The 19,307-nt window shown below is 43.9% G+C and overlaps 1 protein-coding gene and 1 long non-coding RNA gene across 2 annotated transcripts in view; both read right to left on the bottom strand.

Annotated features, from left to right (window-relative positions):
- Window positions 1-19,307, bottom strand: part of LOC148124708 (uncharacterized) — a 147,353-nt gene that overhangs the window by 55,018 nt on the left and 73,028 nt on the right. The gene's annotated exons all lie outside the window — the stretch shown is intronic.
- The window catches only part of ITGA11 (integrin subunit alpha 11), an 83,869-nt gene that overhangs the window by 25,255 nt on the left and 39,307 nt on the right, over window positions 1-19,307 (bottom strand). Inside the window, exons 9-20 of the mRNA XM_026709400.2 lie at window positions 18,435-18,600; window positions 16,814-16,884; window positions 15,361-15,505; window positions 13,101-13,249; window positions 11,533-11,673; window positions 10,737-10,940; window positions 5,666-5,796; window positions 4,759-4,925; window positions 4,048-4,190; window positions 2,945-3,055; window positions 2,239-2,324; window positions 1,682-1,889 (exon numbers count right to left, since the gene is read on the bottom strand). Of these exons, the coding sequence (XP_026565185.1) occupies window positions 1,682-1,889; window positions 2,239-2,324; window positions 2,945-3,055; window positions 4,048-4,190; window positions 4,759-4,925; window positions 5,666-5,796; window positions 10,737-10,940; window positions 11,533-11,673; window positions 13,101-13,249; window positions 15,361-15,505; window positions 16,814-16,884; window positions 18,435-18,600 (1,722 nt within the window). The remainder of the gene's footprint in view (window positions 1-1,681; window positions 1,890-2,238; window positions 2,325-2,944; window positions 3,056-4,047; window positions 4,191-4,758; window positions 4,926-5,665; window positions 5,797-10,736; window positions 10,941-11,532; window positions 11,674-13,100; window positions 13,250-15,360; window positions 15,506-16,813; window positions 16,885-18,434; window positions 18,601-19,307) is intronic.

Here is a 19,307-nt window from a genome sequence, read left to right as displayed (position 1 = left end):
ACAGAGAAGCATCACAGTCTAATTCAGATATATATATATATATAGTGGGGGGGTGAGAAGAATCATGGGACTTTATCAGATGGGTGCACAGGGAACAAAGCTGTTCCAGAATCTAGTAGTCCTGCAGACGATACTTTGAAACCTCCTCCAAGAGGGAAGCAGCAGAAACAGACCAGAATTGGGTATGTGGGGTCTCTAACAAGGCTTTGAGCTCTAGTAAGCACATAGCGCTTATAGCAGCATTCTGAATAATGAGAAGTGAGCTTCCTATAATCTTCTCCGCTGTCCTCACCACTCACTGTAGGGACTTTCTATCTGAGGCACTGCAGCCACTGAACCAAACAGTGATACAATTTGCTCTCAATCATGCCTCTGTAAAAAGTGGCCAGGACAGGAGAAAGAAGTGCTCTCCTCACCCGACATAGGAAATGCAGACATTGGTTTGCACGCTTCACTAAGGATGGTATGTGGAGAGAGTCAGATTGTTAGTTATCTGCACCCCCAGATACTTAATACTATTGACCACCCCCACACTGCAGCCTTGATACGAAGTGGAGTATGATTTCTAAAACCAACAACCATCTCCTTTGTTTTTGTTAACATTCAAAACCAAGTTATTTTTATTGCACCCACCCACCAAAGTCTTCACCTCCTCCCTATAAGAAAACTTGTTTAAACAAACAGACAAACTACATTTGGGGAATTCCCTGCATGCAGAAAGAATGGCAAGACAACAGGAAGAATAAAGCATTTCTCTCCGTGCCAAACTGGAATAAGTCAGGGATTTTTTCTGAGACAGGTTGTAGGGAAAGAAAGATTCCAAGGGGAGTGGAAGGGTTGCAATTGAAGGAGTATATGAGAACCTCAGGACAACACATCACAGGCCACAGAGTGTTCAAGATTTAGTTGCCACAGGTGATTTAGTCACCTTCCTTCTCCAAGAATAAAGTTGGTCAATCAGTTCTGAGTTGTGTCAAAGGACTAGTTCAATCACTGTCTCACCCCACTGGGACTGGCCCACCCTCTCATGCCAGTAGAGATGGGGATGTTGTCGGTGCCATCAGCCCAATTATTCCAGCTGTCGGGGCCAGGAGGGGGACCTGCTCTGCTGTGATCCTGCCCTCTGGAACAACTTGCTGCTGCCTCCCACTCCCACCCTCATGTGAGATTGGCCCCAACCCTCCTATGTTTTCATGTGGACGTTTGAAATTGTGGTGAGCAACCTTTTGATGACAGGCAGCACACAGCAAATTTTGGCTGGTCAGGAGCTTCAATCAATGGACAGCTGTAGTGAAGTGTGACTTTTGATGAGAGGGTGGCTACTGTACATAAATCTGATACATGAATAAAATAAAAAGTGGCTAAAAAACAAAAAGTACGCATTTGCGGGACAGGAAGGATGCTCGAGAGCTTATTCTCAGATGCACGGAGACCTCATTCAATCCAAGTCAAACTTGGGGAGAATTTGGGGGGAAAAAAACGTTACATCTATTTTAAAGCACACAATACTGTTTCTGGACATTTTGCAACTCAAAAAAGAATAGAGAACTCTGCTCTTAATTTTCAACTAGCAAGACAGTGGGGGCTTCAGGGGCTGCCAGAAAGAGAGAGATATTTTTTTTTAATCGTTAAGAATGATCAGCCTTCGCTCCTGCAAGGGAGCGTTTAGGGAAAGCCTTACCTTCTGAATCAAGCTTGCAAACTGCAGGTTTCTTGAGAAGGAAATGTTTAGAATGGTGTTATATGCATTTTCTCCTCTGTTCTCCAACAGGGCTTCTACTGCTACCCTCCTTCTGGCACTCTCTATGACAAAAATGGAGGTATCAAAAGACAGCGTGTAGGCGGAGCAATCCAAGTGAGATTTTCTCAGGACCCGTCTGCAATATTCCCTATGAAAAGAGCAAATGTTATGGCAGCAGCCACACACACAGCAGGGTCTGCAAGAGCATGAAGGACATTCACATGAGTTCAATCCCTTGCACACATAGACTGGAGTCAAGAGATGGGGGCGTGGGGCAGTTAGGCCAATTGGCAGCGGAGAGTACAACGGTGCTGGCAAGCAGCCCGAGTGAAGATGTGACCTTCACGGAGAACGATCCTGCCCTTTCAAGGCAAAGGGGAAGAAAGAGATTCACCTGCTCAGGTGACTTCCCTTCCACAAAGCTCTCCAAAAGGAACGGTGCAACCTGGTTTCCCAGATCCCTCTAACTTTAGACTCACTTCAGAAGATCTACTCACATGGCAGTTGGGACATCTGTTTTAGCATCCAGAACCAAATTAGGGATGCAGTGCTCATCTTCGTTGCATCCATTCCAGAACGGGACCTGTTGGGCAGAGGAGAAGCGTTGGATGGTTTAAGATGGGCGCCCTCAATGCTTGAAGTTATGCACCACTCAAGGAAAGGCTGGGAAATGTTGTCCCCTTGCTAAGACAAAGCAGAAATCCTAGCAACTCATTTATCTGTGGAGATTCTCCGTCATCCAGGTCATGGTTGTCCCAAAGGTGCTTTCTCAAAAGGCAGCTGGACTTATTGTTTTTCCTTGGAGATGTTTTGCTTTTCACCAAAGAAGAACTGAAGAAGCTCCTTGGATGAAAAGCAAATCATGTTCAAGGAAAAACAAAATCCAGCCTTCGTTTGGGACTAACAACCTATTATTATCCAGAGAGACAATGCCCTGGTGATTGTGGATGCACAGAGTTCCCACTGAGTAGTTCTGAGAACCAGCAAATCCCACCTCTGACTGGAGATTTTACAATATCCTTCCCCTGCCACGCCCACCAAGCCACGTCCACAGAACCAGCAGTAAAAAATTTTGAATCCCTCCACTGCTTTAGGTGATGGGGAAAGAAAGCAAAAGCGATAAATAAGCCGAACGTTCCTTGCAAGAGTTTCTAAATTTAACCCTCTTTAACCCTCACTCCAGGATCAGAAGGTGTCACGCACAGCAACTTTCAGCGAAGTTGGCCAACCATCATCCATCACTGGTCCAGTCTCAGGACTCTTTAGGGCATAATCGACAGAGAAAGTCACTGGCTTCACATAATCAGCCGTATCCTGAAAGGATAAAAAGAACAGGGGACATAGTTATTGGTCTGATGAATGTGCTCAACACACTTAATCTGGTTAGAGAACTAACTTTTGGGTTTACATAGCGCATCGCACCGTAAACTGTCCAAATGAGCAGCATTTGTCTTATTTTTATTTTGTTTCTTTATTCATTTATTTTGTACTATTCCAATTCCGAAACTCTTTATTACTTTTGCCTTTATGCCCGGTATTTTGCAATATTACAAACAATGAATCTTTCCTATAACCATTTAAAAATATGACTTTATAGGAAAATAATAACAAAAATGCATTTACAATCAAACTCAAAAATGCAAACCAGGAACACCATTAAATACTTAAAGAGTAAGCTGGAAAGATGTGGGATAGACAGCAGCACCACCAAATGGATTTGTAGCTGGCTGACAAACTGTACTCAACAAGTACAGTTAACGGTATACGACATCTACATGAAGGGAAGTAAGCCGCAGGGTACCACAAGGTTCTCTCGCAAGTTGGCATGTGGGCCTGGAGGTACAATGGCCAGTGGATATTTTAATTGACTAATTAATATCCACGGTGGTGCCATGGTGAGATTGCAGTATTGCAATCTATTCTGCTGACTGCTGACTGACAGCCGTTCAGCAATTCGAGTCTCACCAGCTCAAAGTGGACCGTACCTTCCATCCTTCCGAGATTGGGAAAACGAGAGCCCAGATTATTGGAAGCAATATGCCTTGTGAACCAGTATATATATATATGCTGTTGCTATTTTGTGAAAGAACTTGCAAGAAATATTTCACACAGCTGGATTGAAACCAGGAGCATCCATGAGGGAGTCAACATTGGCACACCTGTACAAAAGGGGCAGAGCTTCAGTTGGGCCACCATGCAAAGCCTACTTCTCCAACACCTCCTGCCTACAGAGATCCCTGAGAAATGCTCTTTAGAGACAAAAACAAAAGAAATGGAATGCAGTTACCCAACAAGAAAATCCCTACCAAGACATGAAAGTCCATCCTGTCGCAATGTTCCTGCCCCGCAAGCAAGGCAGCTGCCTTGTGGGCGAGTCGCTCTCCATTTGCATCCAGGTGAGCTCGTGGGAAATAGCGTCGTTCATCAATGGTGAGGTTGTAATTCAATGCTGAAATAAAGGAAGATGGAGGTTAAGTAATTTATTCCTCAATGTGGACTAATGTAGAACGAATCTCAAGTTAGTTCAAATCTCATATTAATAAAGGAGAATATTTGTAGTTCGGGGTTGAAATGGTGGGCCCTTGGGGTTCTCTGAGCTTGCTTGTTTTCTTGTAGGCGTTTCATGACCTGGCTAGGTAACCTCATCAGTGCTCTGTGAACACATCATTAATTTCTTCTGCAGCCCCATTCCTCTACCGTTAGACGTGATTCCGAAGACTGCCACAATTGTCTTTTCAATTTACTTCTTAAATGAGAAACTTAGTTCAAACAAGCAAGCGATGATTAAATTGCAGCGATGGGAAGAGGTTAAGAGGGGCTTCCTTGTAATCACTGGATTGTGGAGACAATTTCAGGCTTTTCTTCCCCCCTAAAGTGCTTCTTTTACCCCTCTGTGTCCTGCCCTGAGCATCTGGGACAGGACTGTGTCCCGAATAAAATCCCCCTCCCTGGGGAAGCAATACAGCCACCCAAAGGGGAGAACATCTGTCAAGGGAGGGCAGCCCCCTGCCACTTACCTACGTGAGCTGCCTGAAAATGAGCGGAGAGAAAAACGGCAGTGAAGCAAAGAAAGGCTGACAGGCAGGTGGCCTCTTTCCCATTCCGAACACAGTCCTTGGTGAAGACGTTGATTTTGGAGGGCTCAAACTGGAGTGTGGCATTGATTTGGACCACACTGCGGGACCTTACAGGGAAGAGGGAGAGGCAGATGGTATCTTGAGCCAGTCCAGAAATGCATTGCTGGGCGGAGGGGCTCAGAGCTTTGGATGCAACAGGGGGAAAGGCTGCCTTGCTACAGCCGTGTGCTGCAGTAAGGCGAGGTCAGTGGAGGATGAAGGCTCACTGGTGCCCTAAGCACGGCCTTCGTTTGCTTAATGGTTAATACACCCCTGGGTCACATGAGACAAGGTGAACATTATCCAGTAGGGCCTAATGATGGCTTCTTGAGAAGAGGGTGGACCACAGCATCCTTCAAAGACTAGGGTACCACCCCGCCCTCCCACAGGGAAGCATTAACCACTGCCAAAACTCATCTACATGTCACCACCGGGGAAGCTTTCACAAGCCAGGAGGGCCGTGGATCTAAAACCTCAGTGCTTGCGCTCATATTCCCTAGACTCAGAGGTGGTGAATTCAGCAGGTTCTGACCCGTTCTGGAGAACGGGTAGTGGAAATTTTGAGTAGTTCGGAGAACCAGCAAATGCCACCCTTGACTAGAGATATTACACTATCCCTCCCCTGCCACGCCCAGGAAGCCACGCCCACAGAACCGGTAGTAAAAACCACCGAATCCTACCACTGCCTAGACTCCTCATACAGTGATGGACATCTACTAACTCGGGGTGTTGGTTGGGTTTGGCTCCCTTTCTCCTTCCTGCCCCATTTCATTCAGAATGAACCGGTCTTATATTGGATATGACCAACCATAATAGGACGGCACTTCCACGGGAACCCACAGCCAGATCCACCAACTTGTCTTCATTCATATCCAGGTTTCCATGGATGCTGCTCCCAAAATACATAAAGCCTGGAGAAAGGTCAACAGCTGCAATTCTCTGGTAGAACAAGGGGGAAAAAAGAGTTTTCTTTCAACATAGCTGTGCAAAAGTAAATTACGTATTTTAACAAGGGTGCACGCCCAGATTATATCTCGGTGTACGAGGCCTATTGGTTGAGCTTAGTTCCCAGAGTCCCTAGACGAATGAGAAAGGATTGTCCTTGAAAAACTAGTTGGGTGGGGCTATGACCAAAAGCAAATTGGCATCAATTTAAGTTACTCTCCCTGTATTTAATAATTCCCTCTCCTGTTACATTTCACAGTTCTAATCTGGTAAATTATAATGTGGTGGAACACAATGGGGTTTGGGGCCTTTTGAGCTTTAGGTCAGGGGTCTCCAACCTTGGCAACTTTAAGACTTGTGGACTGCTGGCTGAGGAACTCTGGGAGTTGAAGTCCACAAGTCTTAAAGTTGCCAAGGTTGGAGACCCCTGCTTTAGGTTACACTTGTTAGCCTTGGGTTCAAGACTAGCCACTATTGTGGAAGATTGCTGGGTGACTCTAGGGCAGAGGTCTCCAAACTTGGCAACTTTAAGACTTGTGACTTCAACTCTCAGAATTCTGGGAGTGGATGTCCACAAGTCTTCAAGTTGCTAAGTTTGGGGACTGCTAGTCTAGGGCACCAGTATCAACATATCCAAGCCTATCTGACAGGATTGTTGTTGTGGAGAAGGATAAGAAGAAAAGAGAAGAGGCACATTGTAAATCTCAGAAATATTCTTCTGTAGCTGACAAATGTTGCTGTGGGATGTAGATGTGTAATGGGCCAGGAATATCCAGGGACAACTAACATGCTCCTGGCAACAAATCTGCCGCTTGTTTCTCTTTGGGGCCTAGATAGATGCTGCATCCCCATTCGGAAAAAATGATAATCCAGTCCTAGATTCCTTTGCAACATTGCTATTTACAAGGACTTGATGGAATACAATTAGAGCACAAGGCTGAGATAGTCTGAAGACACCATTATCAATGTGGGAGATTGGGCTCTGCCTGAGAGTAATGGTCTCGGGTTGGAATTGTTAAAGGAATTGCCAAGGCAGAAAGTTGTAGCTGTGATGAGTATAACAAATGGTGGGACATGACCACCTAGCAACAAGGAAGTTACAAGTTAGAAGGACACACTAGAAGGATGCTAGCTAAGGCACGTAGATTCTAAACTTGGGTAACCTCTAGCTTATTATAATAGTAAAATACACACCCCTTTTGATAAGAAAGTGTACTAACATAAACATGCAATGAATGAAGGAGAATAAAGTAGAAGAATCCAGTCAAAAGAAACATGTGCCAAGAAACCAATGAGTGATTCTTAGGGTGTTAACTTCCCTAATCATAACTGTATAAAATTTGTTTATGGAGATTCTCAGTCATCCAAGTCATGGTTGTCAAAAAGGTGCTTTTTCAAGAGGCAACTGGACTTCCTTGTTTTGTTCAAAGACATTTCACTTCTCGTCCAAGAAGCTTCTTCAGTTCTGACTGGATGTTGGGGAATTGAAGGATTTGAATTCCTTGCAGACAGCTGGTCATTTGCATTCTTTTAGAGAGTTATTGAGGCCACTTGGAGGCCTATCTGTGTCCTCAGGGTCACCTGAGTAGTGCAAATGGCTGTGGAGTCTTCTTGAAACTTCTGAAAGGACTGTGGTGTAATCAGGAGATACGTCGTGTTGAGAGAGGGCTGTTCAATTTTGACATAGATGGCCTCTTTGACCCGTTTCAAACCAGTGGTCTCTCTGTTCAAAAGGTGGACTTTGCTGTCTTCAAAAGAGTGGCCAGTGACTTTTAAATGCAGGTTACAACTTCTGCAAGGACTTCTGAATCTTGTCCTGATGTGTTCGTTCTCCTATGTTGCACCACACATTTATGAAGTGGTTGTTGTGCTTTGCCAATGTACAGATTGGCACATCTTTCACTACGTTGTACTGCATATACCAGTTTGTGTCTGGGTCTTTTATCCTTGGGGTGGACAAGCTTCTGCCTTATTCTTGGGTTTAAAGTGCGCACGAATGTTGTGTTGGCTGAGGATCCTCCTGAGATTTTCAGATATTCCTGCAATGTATGGAATGACAACATTGCTTTGTTTATTGTTTTCTCCTTTGTCTGTTAAGGAGGAGCTCCTGTAGGGCGTCTTTTGGGATTTGAGGAGGGCCCACTTGGGATAACTATGCATTCTGAGGGCTTCCTTGGGGTGTTTTCATTCTTTTTCTTTCCATCTTTGCTGGTGGCAGGGATTCAGCCCGGTGGTGTAGGGTTCTGTTATCCCCTGTCTTGTGTTCCAAAAATGGTGAGAATCCAAACGTAAACACTGATTGTTTGTGTGGGTGGGTTTTCTGTAAACTTTAATGTTGAGGCTTCTGTCTTCCTTAATGGGTACTGCATGGTCCAGGAAGGCTGGACTATTTCCCTTAACATCTTCCCGCGTGAATTTGATGTATCTGTCCACAGAGTTGATGTGTTCATTGAGACCTTGCAATTTCTATCTCTTCCATGTAGAAATTGGCCAGGGGAACCCAGGTACAGCAGTGTTTCTGTCTGCAGAAACCCTCATTGTATTTAAAATAGGTAGTGGTCAGGCAGAGCGGTCATATCAGTCTGTGTAACACGTTTGTGTTTTGTTTTGTTTGGGATCTTGGTTCCTTTTGCTGGAATATTCCGATAAAAGAAACTGAAGGTGCCACTCCTCGTGTCTGATGGTCTTTATTGGCTTTGGCGCCAGGCTAGGGCCCACTGTGGGAACAACAAGAGCGAAGGAGAAGCATCTTCAAACACAAACAGCCTGACTGGTAAGAAATATCCTGCAACCAGATGGGAAAGAGAGACTCAAAGCTTCAAAGAGGCCTGCTCATAAAGGAGACTTAAAGGGTTCCTATCTCCATTCCCAAGATTTGGTACTCTGAACTTTGACATTAAACACATTAAAGAAAATCCCTGTGAATTTCGCTTCCTTAATCCCGTCCTGCAGTTAAAGGACCTGGGAACTCCAAGAAGAGTTTCTTTCCGGAGGCTCGTCTGCAACGTTCATTCATTTATGCACCAAGGGAAGGGCCCTCCTGTCTGTAGCACAGCTGTTAACAAGAGATAACGATTGCAGAAGGTAGGTATTGTTTTTTGAACTTTGCACCCCATGCAGTACCAGCCGTTGCAGTTGGTGGGAATTTTCATGTGTTGCAACTCAACTGCTGTCCTGCGACTTTGCTGTTGTTATAAATGTTGTAAGGCATGTTTGTTTATGGGCTAGAAGTGAGTTACACTGTGATATTTTCATATGCAAAATGGACTTTGTGATTTTTTTTTCTGCATGGGTTCTCTGAGATCTGAAAATGAGCAGAGGCTGCAAGTCTGTGCATTACAGCGTAGCTGCTGTGCTTCTTAGCCTCCATAGGGCTAATCCAGCTCTTTGGGGCAGTCCACTTTATTTTGCGACTTTCCAGCTAGGTAGCTCAGAGGCGGTATTCAGCTTCAGGTTCTGACCAGTTCTGAAGAACCGGTAGTGGAAAATTTTAGCAGTTTGGAGAATCAGCAAATACTCCCTCTGACTGGCCGCCATCTATTCTCTGCCTCCCAGGTCCCAGGTGATCGGTGGGGAAAGAATGGGGATTTTACACTATCCTTCCCCTGCCATGCCCACCAAGCCACGCCCACAGAAACGGTAGTAAACATTTTTGAATCCTACCACTCAGGTAGATGTGTTCTGCTGATACATCCAAAGCAATAAAGATCCGGTTTCATGTTCAACGGTGGCCTTTTATGAGCTATGCAAATGTGAAAAAATCCTCATTCCACCATCACTGCCTAGGACTGCCCAAAATGTCTCGTTTGAAGCACTTCAGGTTTTATGGGTCCTGAGCATGCCACATTTCCTCCGCGTGCACAGAACAAGATTGGCATAATGGCTGTTTGAATACTCAGGTTTTTGTTCTCGGGCATTTTCTTTCTTCTGGAAGGACTACCATATATCGGCAAAACCTGCTTCAACACTATTTGTGTCCAATCAGTGGATACAACAACCGAAGACGCAGCGATCAGAGCCATTTATTTGAACTCACCCAACAGCTTAAAAAAAGATTACCTCCTCTATAAAAGGTGAACCAGGTACCAAATTATAGTGCCAATATGAGAAAATACAAATCCAGGTAGTAGTCCTCATCTCATGACCATAACTGAGCCTGGAAGTACTTGTTGTGGTTGTTAAATGGATCAAGGTGAATAGACTCAATTTTTCAGCACTTTTTGTTAAGTGATTGTTAAGTGAATCTTAAGCGAATGCATTTTCTCCACTATTTCTTTTCTTTTTGCTGGAAATTGGAAAAACAAAATGTAGTCACAGGACTGCAGGATGCTGTGAACAGCCATAAAAGTGAGCTGGTTGCCAAGCACCCAAAATGTGATCACATGACTGCAGAAGGTGCAGCTGTTTGAAATAAGTTTGAAATAAGATAGCAAGCAGCTTTTGGGGCTGGATTCCACTGTAACTTTGAATGGTTGCTAAGTGACTGTTTGTAAGTTGCATACTGCTAGTATTTCCGTGCAGGTTTAAGGCATTGGTTGTACAGTTTGGTCAGAACGCCAGTGCTGGCAGTTAGTTGAGGGGCACCAATGACCTGCAGCCTTATCCTTTTCTAACTAGCTGGCTTCTTTGAAATAGATGAGGAGGTCCATTGTTGTTTTCTTATTTCTCCGTAGTCCAGTCTCACATTCCTAACAATACTGCAGGGGTGAACCAGCTGAGGACCCCTTGGGCAAACCCTCTGGATCCCCACCCCAAAGTGATATGAATAAAATGAATAAAATGTCACTAGAACAAAATTATTACATGCAGAAACTTAACAATGTTAAATATATTGGATTAAATGGATGGGATTTCATTCAAGCCCAAAAGCTAATGTAGACCCCAACCATCACCCCTTCTCTGCCTTTGTCTCATCGCCTACAGAGAATCTGTACCTGCTTATATCTCCGGATCAGATTTTCCCTATAACCGTGGAAGATATACAGAGCTCCCTGGTGCTCATCCTCCAGAGGTGCTCCGACAACTACATCGCTGTAGGAATCCTGGTTCAGGTCAGGCACAGAGGCAATGCAGGATCCAAACCTGGAATTCTGATAGCCGGGCAAGTCCTTCAGAGCTCCATTGGGGACAAACTGGTTCTTTAAGAAGAGAAAAGGTGAAAAAAAACCACATTTGTGTATCAGCACAGAATGAACCATGAATACAATTTGTCAGAAAATTTGTTGCCCCTCAAAAAAGAGATGGAGAAAGTGAGAAATCCAGGCAGAAAATGCATTGAAATTTACGCCACAGTTCAGAATGGGACAACAGCCAACTCGCCACGGCCAACTCACCGCAACCAAACCAACTTGCCATGGGACAATTCAACAAATGCAAAAGTAAAATTAATTCCAACTGAACCGTGACCATTAATAATAAAATAATCCAGAAACAAAAGAGTTACAATAATTTCAATGAAAAGGTAGTCACCAGTAATAAAAGTAACTGAATGAAAATACAGTATTGAATTGTCCCATGGCGAGAAGCCCTATTAAACGCAATGGTTTTTCTTCTACTGTTTGAGAAAGAGATTTCTCTTATAAGGTTGGTGTTTGTTCTTCCTTATATTTGTGTTCATTACTCTAAATGTTTCCCCTCGATTCTTCTTTATTGATCTCAATGTCTTCAGAAAGGAGGAACTGAGAATCAAAATCTTCCTCTATTTTGGTTGAATATACTAGCCAGAATTACCTCTTTTAAGCTGTAGATGTAGACCTTTCCTCTCTCTCTCCCTTCGCTGAAATACATGGGAGCTCCAACCAAGAGAATGTCTGTGATTCCATCCCCATCAACATCTACCGAACTGATTTCACTTCCAAAGTAGGCACCGATCTGAGAAGGATATGAAAAATATAGACAGAACGAAGACTACAGAGCTGTGTATTTCTGCATTGGCATACGCTTCTGAAAAATTAATGGCATCTGTAATGATACTACTGGAATGAGGGCCATTTCTCAGAGGAAGCCATCCATCATCTCCTTGTCTAGACTTTGCCTCTGGAATACACTTCAGAGAGACGGAGAGCGAAATAACACTTTGATCCTGGAAGATTAAGGCTCATATTAACTGCTATTCTCAGTTGCTTTCCGTTGATTGATTCTGTTACTGAAAGTCCATGGTAAAAAAACGATTAACTCAGTCTGAAAGAATTGAGGGCTATTTACATCAAGCAAATAGTATTCTGTGGATTCTTGTTGAATGCCAAGATTCGCATTCTTTTATAGACAGAAATGGGTCTGTATAATAGGCGATTCAACCTGGCTTATTCATTCCATTTGGCCACAGTCATTCTTGAAGTAGAAAAACTCAAAATCAACTCCTGAAAGGAGACAGTTCTTCTTATAATTTATAACCTGCCCAGGCATTTCTTCAGGAAATCGTATCAGACCCATAGACAAATGGCTTTGAAAGGATGAAGTGAAAAACAGAAGAGTCAATCCTGAATCCCCAGAGCTGTTTTATTTTGGAATTGCTGTGGGGAAAACACCAACTTGAAGGCAATAATTTTACTGTTATTATTATAAGGTTATTGTTGTCAATTAAGCAAACCAAGGGCAGGGGCCACCACAGAGGTTTTCCACTCTAGCTACAAGTAGTCCTTGACTTACAACAGTTCATTTAGTGACTGTGCAAAGTTACTTTTGACTGTTTTTCACACTTACGGCCATTGTATCATCCCCATGGGCATGCGGTCAGTATTCAGACACTTGGCAACTGACTTGTATTTATGATGATCCTGGGGTGTCCTGGGATCACCTTTTTCAACCTTCTGACAAGCAAAGTCAATGGGGAAGTCACTTAACAAGCATGTTACTCGCTTCGCAAGTGTGGTGATTCGCTTGGCAAGAAAAGTTGCAAAATGGGGCAAAGTTCACTTACCAAATATTCCGCTTAGTAACATACATTTTGGGGCTCAATTGTGGTCATAAGCCAAGGACTACCTTAATTCTTTAATGACCACATTCTTCAATCTTATAAATTGTTCTTAGCTGCTGCATTCGACTTCAATCCGCACTGGGCTAAAGAAACCATTTTCTTTAGCATAGTGAATGATTAAAGTTTAAACGTTTGGCTTGAAGTTTTCATCAGATATCACATTTATTCCTCTTCATGGCATGAGAGTTTTGCTCCTGTCAAAGGACACCGTTGCTGGACTCTGCTTAAGCATCTATTAGCTTTAATCCAGCCACGTGCCACGGCCTCCTTCTTCTCCAGTCACACAGCGTCCTAAAGCGATGCCCAGAAATACATCTTTTACCTGCTCTCCGGTCAGTGATTGGTGGATGGTGAGGCTTCGGTTTGTGTGCATTGTGAAAACAATCACTTTTCCCGTGTGGTTGAATCGAGGGGCTCCTGCTACGTAAATCCTTTCGAGTCTTGTGGACACCACGGAGGTGACAGTGTAGCCTAGAAACACACACACACACATATACACACAAGAGATCATGTAGAGGGAGTCCCTTACAGCAGGGGTGTCCAACCTTGACAACTTTAAGACTTGTGGACTTCAACTCCCAGAATTCCTCAGCCAGCTTTGCTGGCTGAGGAATTCTGGAAGTTAAAGTCCACAAGTCTTAAAGTTGCCAAGGTTGGACACCCCTGCCTTACAGTGACCTATTTCCATGGCCAGAACCGATCATCACTATCATCACTGTCATAATCCCACTTGGAGTCCTTCTCTACAATATTGTACAGCCTTTCTTACTTTCTGACAACCTGCAAAACAGTTTCGATCCAGGGTGGCCTTTCGTTTACAGTTGTTTTATTGGTTTGATTCATTTATATAATCTCATCTTAATTTACTGTGTTTTTAGATTACCACTGTCAAAATATTGACATGGAAGCAGTGACCATGCAATTGAAGGACCCTACTTCCTTTTTCTGCAAATCATCCATAGGGCAAAAGGAAGTGGGGCTTTGAATGTATTACCTTGGTTTTTACCCCCTGCCCTGGAAATGTGCTCCTGTCACATGTCTAAAGACTCATGGTGATTTACACTTAAAACAAATAGCTATCGAAAATATGATGGCCAACAATATAATCTGTAATGGCTTCATTCATAATCATTTCATTTATAATGAAAATGTAAATCCTCTGTTTCCTTCTTCATCCCAACGACCAGGTCTTGATCCCTCTGGGCTTTTCTGACCATCCATGTAACTGTCTTCTTAAAGGTTGGGAGCCCGTCTGATATCTCCAGGGAGTGATTATTCCAGATGGTTGGCACCACATGAGTATCAACCCCAGTATTCCTAGCCTACCGGAATGTGTAGAACCACTTTGTAGTAGGCCTGCAGGCACCTGGACACCAAGCTGGGCCAGGCAATTTAGGTTCAAAGCAGCCCCTTGAGATGCATCCAGAAGCCTGATGACTGGTGAAGAGCCTGCAGCACCGTTATCTATCTATCGTGGCTCTCACTTGCCAACTGCAACTTCGGAGTAATCCTCAAAGCCGGCCACAGAGAGAACATAGTGCAGCCATCTACGTATACAAGAGTAACAAGTGTTTTGTCACTCTTGCCAGGTGCACTGACCCAAGTTAAGCAAAAATGTCCCTGGCCGCAGTTGTCCTGTGGCCCATGTAGCTCATGGTGGGGTTCAAATTTTTTTTACCATCGGTTCCATGGGTGTGGCTTGGTAGGTGTGGCAGGGGAAGGATACTGCAGAATCCCCCTTCCCTCCCCACCCCACCAACCTGCTTTCCAGCTCCGTTCTCCTGTGCAGGGCAACCAAAGAAGACCCAGCTGTTCAGCTGTGGGCGTGGCGTGGTGGGTGTGGCATTCTGCGGGCATGGCATGGCTTGGTGGGCGTGGCAGGGGATGGTGACTGCGAAATCCCCCTTCCCTCCCCACCCCACTAACCTGCTTTCCAGCTCCGTTCTCCTGTGCAGCAACCAAAGTAGACCCAGCCGATCAGCTGGGACTCCATGGGAGGCAGAGAAGAGATGGGGTTGGCGGGGCCAGTCAGAGGATGGGTTTGGCCGATTCTCTGAACTACTCAGAATTTCCGCCACCGGTTCTCTAGAACTGGTCAGAACCGGCTGAATCCCACCTCTGATGTAGCTCTACCTGTGACTCCAGGCTGACCCCCAATTCAGAGAGCTGTCCCTTCTGGAAGATTCCTGCCCCATCCAGAGTTCCTCGCAGAAGGGCTGGCGTTCCAGACTCCTGTTGATTCTGCACCAACAATTCCTCTGTTTTCATGCCATTCCGCGTCTGCTTTTTCTCTCCTTATCTGCATCCCAAGAAACTCCTTTTCTAGTTCCCACCCGTTTCTCTCTTATCTGGAATTCAGCAACAAACGGCTAGCTTTCTACCTTTCTCCATTTAAATTAATATTTTAAATACATACAATTATAGGAAACATTGTTTAATTGTGATTTTTATGGCTGTTATAATTTGGGAACTGAATACAGAAAAGTGGTATATAAACCCTAGTATTTCATGTCTGAATTGCAGCTTTGGTTAAGCTTTGCTAATGCCCACCCAGAAGTGTGCGCAGTGCACATTGTTCTTACCAAGATAGGCGCCATGATTTTTCAGTTCATCTGGAAACTCTTCCAGGTAGGATTCTCGGTGAGGAACCACTTTGCCGCTGCTGGTCTCCTTGAGGACGGCGCCATTCCAGTCATAGGCACCAACGGCTCCAAGCAGAATGCCATCCTATTCATGGAATTGTCAAAAAAGCCAAGAGATAATGAAAGTGGAAGGTCCAGGTCCATTATTCATTGCTGCATTCAAGAAGGCTGGAAAATGTCTGCCCGAAACCCTGCAGGGATCCTGTATGTTCTTATCGGGAGACTGGACAAGACTGGATTTCAGTCTGTCATCTGCACCTCTATAACTGTCTGGTTTGGTTCTGCAACCCAACAGGACAGACGCAGACTCCAGAGGATAATTAGGACTGCAGAAAAAAAACAATTACTACCCACCTGCCTTCCATAGAGGACCCGTATCCTGCACGAGTCAAAAAGAGGGCTGTGAAAATATCTACAGGCCCCTCACATCCTGGACATAAACTGTGTCAACTCCTTCCCTCAAAATGACGCTATAGGGCACTGCACACCAGAACAACTAGACACAAGGACGCCATCACTCGGCTAAAGAAATAATTCCCTCGACACTGTCCAACTACTTACAAAGTCTGCATTACTATTACTGTTAATCTTCTCATCACTCCTTATCACCCATCCCCTCCCACTTGTGATTCTAGGACTGTAACTTTGTCGCTTGTATCCTTACGATTTATATTGACTGTTTCCTAGTAGGATTTGATTGCTTATTGTACCCATGACTATCATTAAGTGTTGTACATTATGATTTTTGACAAATGTATCTTTTCTTTTATGTATACTAAGAGTATTTACACCGACAAATTCCTTGTGTGTCCAACCACACTTGGCCAATAAAGAATTCAATTCTATTCTATTCTATTCTATTCTATTCTATTCTATTCTATTCTATTCTATTCTATTCTATTCTATTGATTTGGCAATAGGCAGCTCCCTATGTCCCCAGGATCCTAGTCACCCTCAGCAATTTGTTAAATTGTTATATTCTCCAGGGCTACAAAATACAGGGACAGTTCTTTTAATTATTGTTCAAAGAATGTTTTGCTCTTAATTTTTGTCAAAACATGTGCAAGAAATAAATGAACTGACCACTTCTTAGATTTTGTTTTCCATGAAGAGCACAGTAAAAAAATAGTTCAGGTCTTCTGCCGATCTACTTGGAGGCTTTTTAGACCCATTGCATTAAGTAGCATCTGTCTGAAATCACAGAGCAGCTTAAATTTTTGTGCTTCCAGCTTATCATAGACAGAGAAGTCCAGGTACCTTCCACCTGATGCAAACTTTTGTTGGATCCATATATCACAAACCAAGAGCTTTTCAGGCTCAGTTATATCTATTGCATGCCAAAGTCACATGTATCATGAGATAAAATGAAAAAAAAAGTCAGTTATTCACTTACGTCCACAATATGGGATGAAAATCCAGTCTGGGACATTTCCAGGCCGAAGGATATTTCATTTTTGTTGGTGCCTAAAACACCAAAAGGAGATATTTAAAAAAAAATGAAAGAAAGAAAAATAGGTTTATTACCTGCCATTACAGTTGAGTGATGAAATTCGATATAAATATTACAAAGGCCAATAGGAAGATTTGTGAGCATGAGCCCAGAAAATAAAAGCAGAGAAAATCCTATCCATCTGTTTTAAAGTCTAAAGCTGAAAGTTGGAATAAATGGCATGTAAATTACCTTGTCCCACTTTGGCTATCAGTTCAGGCATAAAAATGCTGCGTTGCATGTGAGATTAGCCCTTCCGCGACCCCATCATTCATCCCAGTGATAGGCTAATGTCCACAGCAGAAACGATGAGGACATTCCTAAATCGTGGCACGGTGAAGATGTCTGGATTTACTGGCTGGGGAATTCTGGGAGCTGAAGTCAGACATCTTCACCTTGCCAAGATTCAAAAGCACTGACATAAACATATGCAAGAAATTTGAGTGCAGATTAGAGTTCTTGGCCGTTTTTGAGTTAGCATCCACACTCAGAAATAAATCACAGAGATGAGTACCTTACTTAGAGCAGATTGCTGCCGTTTAAGGAATCTCCAAAGCCAGAGGTCTCCAAACTTGGCAACTTTAAGACTTGTGGACTTCAACTCTCAGAATTTCTCCGCCAGCTATGCTTGAAGTCCACAAGTCTTAAAGCTGCCAAGGTTGGGGACCCCTGTCCAAAGCATTTAGAGTTCTGTTGAGGGTGACTGTCATAAGTGTCACTGCAAGCACTTTAAAAACTGCTGAAATAGGGTTGAACTGTAACAAAAAGAAATATTTTTGTACTTTGCACGTGATTGAGGTCTAGTAACCTGCTCAAAATTCGGGAAATTCAAAAATACTGTTTAAAAACAACTTTGCTTCGATAATGCAGTGAGAAAAGCCAGAGCCAAAGATTCTCCTTCCTACATCCATGGAAGTCACACCCTACTGATATCTCTAGGTCCTCATGTAGCCAGGAAACAGGAGTTACAAAGTTAGACTTTTCTTCCTTCGCACAGAGCCCAAGAGGCAAATGCTTAAAGCACCTCTCTGGCTGTGGGGGACTAACAAATGCAGTCACCATAGACATTTCCAAACTAATTCAGAATACAGACAGTTTGGTTTAAGGGATAAACAAGGCTGGGAACCAGGATGCCATGATGGCTGGTCCTACCTAGGCACAAAGCCAGCTGGGTGACCTTGGGCCAGTCACTCTCTCTCTCAGCCCTAGAAAGCAATGGCACACCACTTCTGAAATCTTGCCCAGAAAAAGGCTTTAGATAAAGACTTGTCCAGGCAGTCTTTAGGAGTCAAGACTGAAGGCATGTGTGTGTGCACGCGCGCGCACTCACTCACTCACTCACTCATTCACACACACACACGAATACTGAAATGTGAGTTGCAGAATGGGACGTCTGGCTCTTGGGAAGATTCCACCAGGGAACTTCATACCAAACGCCTGTGCACCATATTCAAACTTTCTCATGCTGTAGGATGGAGAAGTGAGCCTCCTACATCGTCCTTGAGATCCCTCAGAAGTTGCTCACCTTCTAAGCTGAAAATCCTCTCCCCAAGAGCATCCACGATATCTTTAAGGGCAGCCTCGTCACTGACGTTAAAGAAATGTTTTTCATCTGGGTCACTCGCTATATATTTGATTTCTTTCAAAAAGGCTGCAGGGTTGATCCCTCTCCTGTTGTAATAACCAAGGACCTGGAGTGGCAAGCAAAAGATATCTCAGCATTATCATTACAGTCACGGTGGAAGTATTTGCAAGGAAGCCAGTCTGGTGTAGTGATTAGGGTACTTGGCTAGGAACTGGGAAACTTGGCATTTTAGTCTTGACTCAGGCACAAAGACCAAACCCTGAGTGATCCTGTATGACCTTGGGCCAGTCATTTCCTCTCAGCGGATGGAAAATTATTTTTGAAATCTTGCAAGAAAACTGCAGGGACATGTCCGGACAGTCACCAGGCTCAAAGGCTACAAAAATAATAATAATTACAAGGCTAGTTTTCAAATGCACAGGTAGAGGAAAAATTCACCCTTTTCTCAAAAGAAAATGTTTCTTTTCTATATTTCTGTTTTCCCAGGTCTGTTACAGCCTTCTCAGATGTGATTGGAATTGCCTCCTGGGCAAGGCAGTAAGATAGCGAGAGCAGGGGCATCTTCTTCTGGGTGCTCAGCGTTTGAAAATCCTCTTGTTTCCTGCTTTTTCAACCTCAGCTGTGCCGTGCAAAGCGGCTGAGGAGGGAAAAGTGGGGAATAAAGGACAGCCTAGAGCCCGGGCAGGTGGGGGGGCCAAACACCAAACCGGTTCGGTGTCAGCTGCTCTTTGCAGCTACAGGTTCTATAGAACTGGGCCGAACCGGTAGCATCCCACCTGATCCACTTACGTCATGTGGGTTATCCATCAAAAA

This window comes from Pseudonaja textilis, chromosome 13 (assembly GCF_049901715.1).
Source record: "Pseudonaja textilis isolate UNSWEBS1 chromosome 13, rPseTex1.2, whole genome shotgun sequence".
In the NCBI taxonomy this organism is placed as follows: Eukaryota; Metazoa; Chordata; class Lepidosauria; order Squamata; family Elapidae; genus Pseudonaja; species Pseudonaja textilis.
The sequence above is the reverse complement of the archived record's forward strand: the minus strand, read 5'-3'. Positions and strand labels throughout refer to the sequence as shown.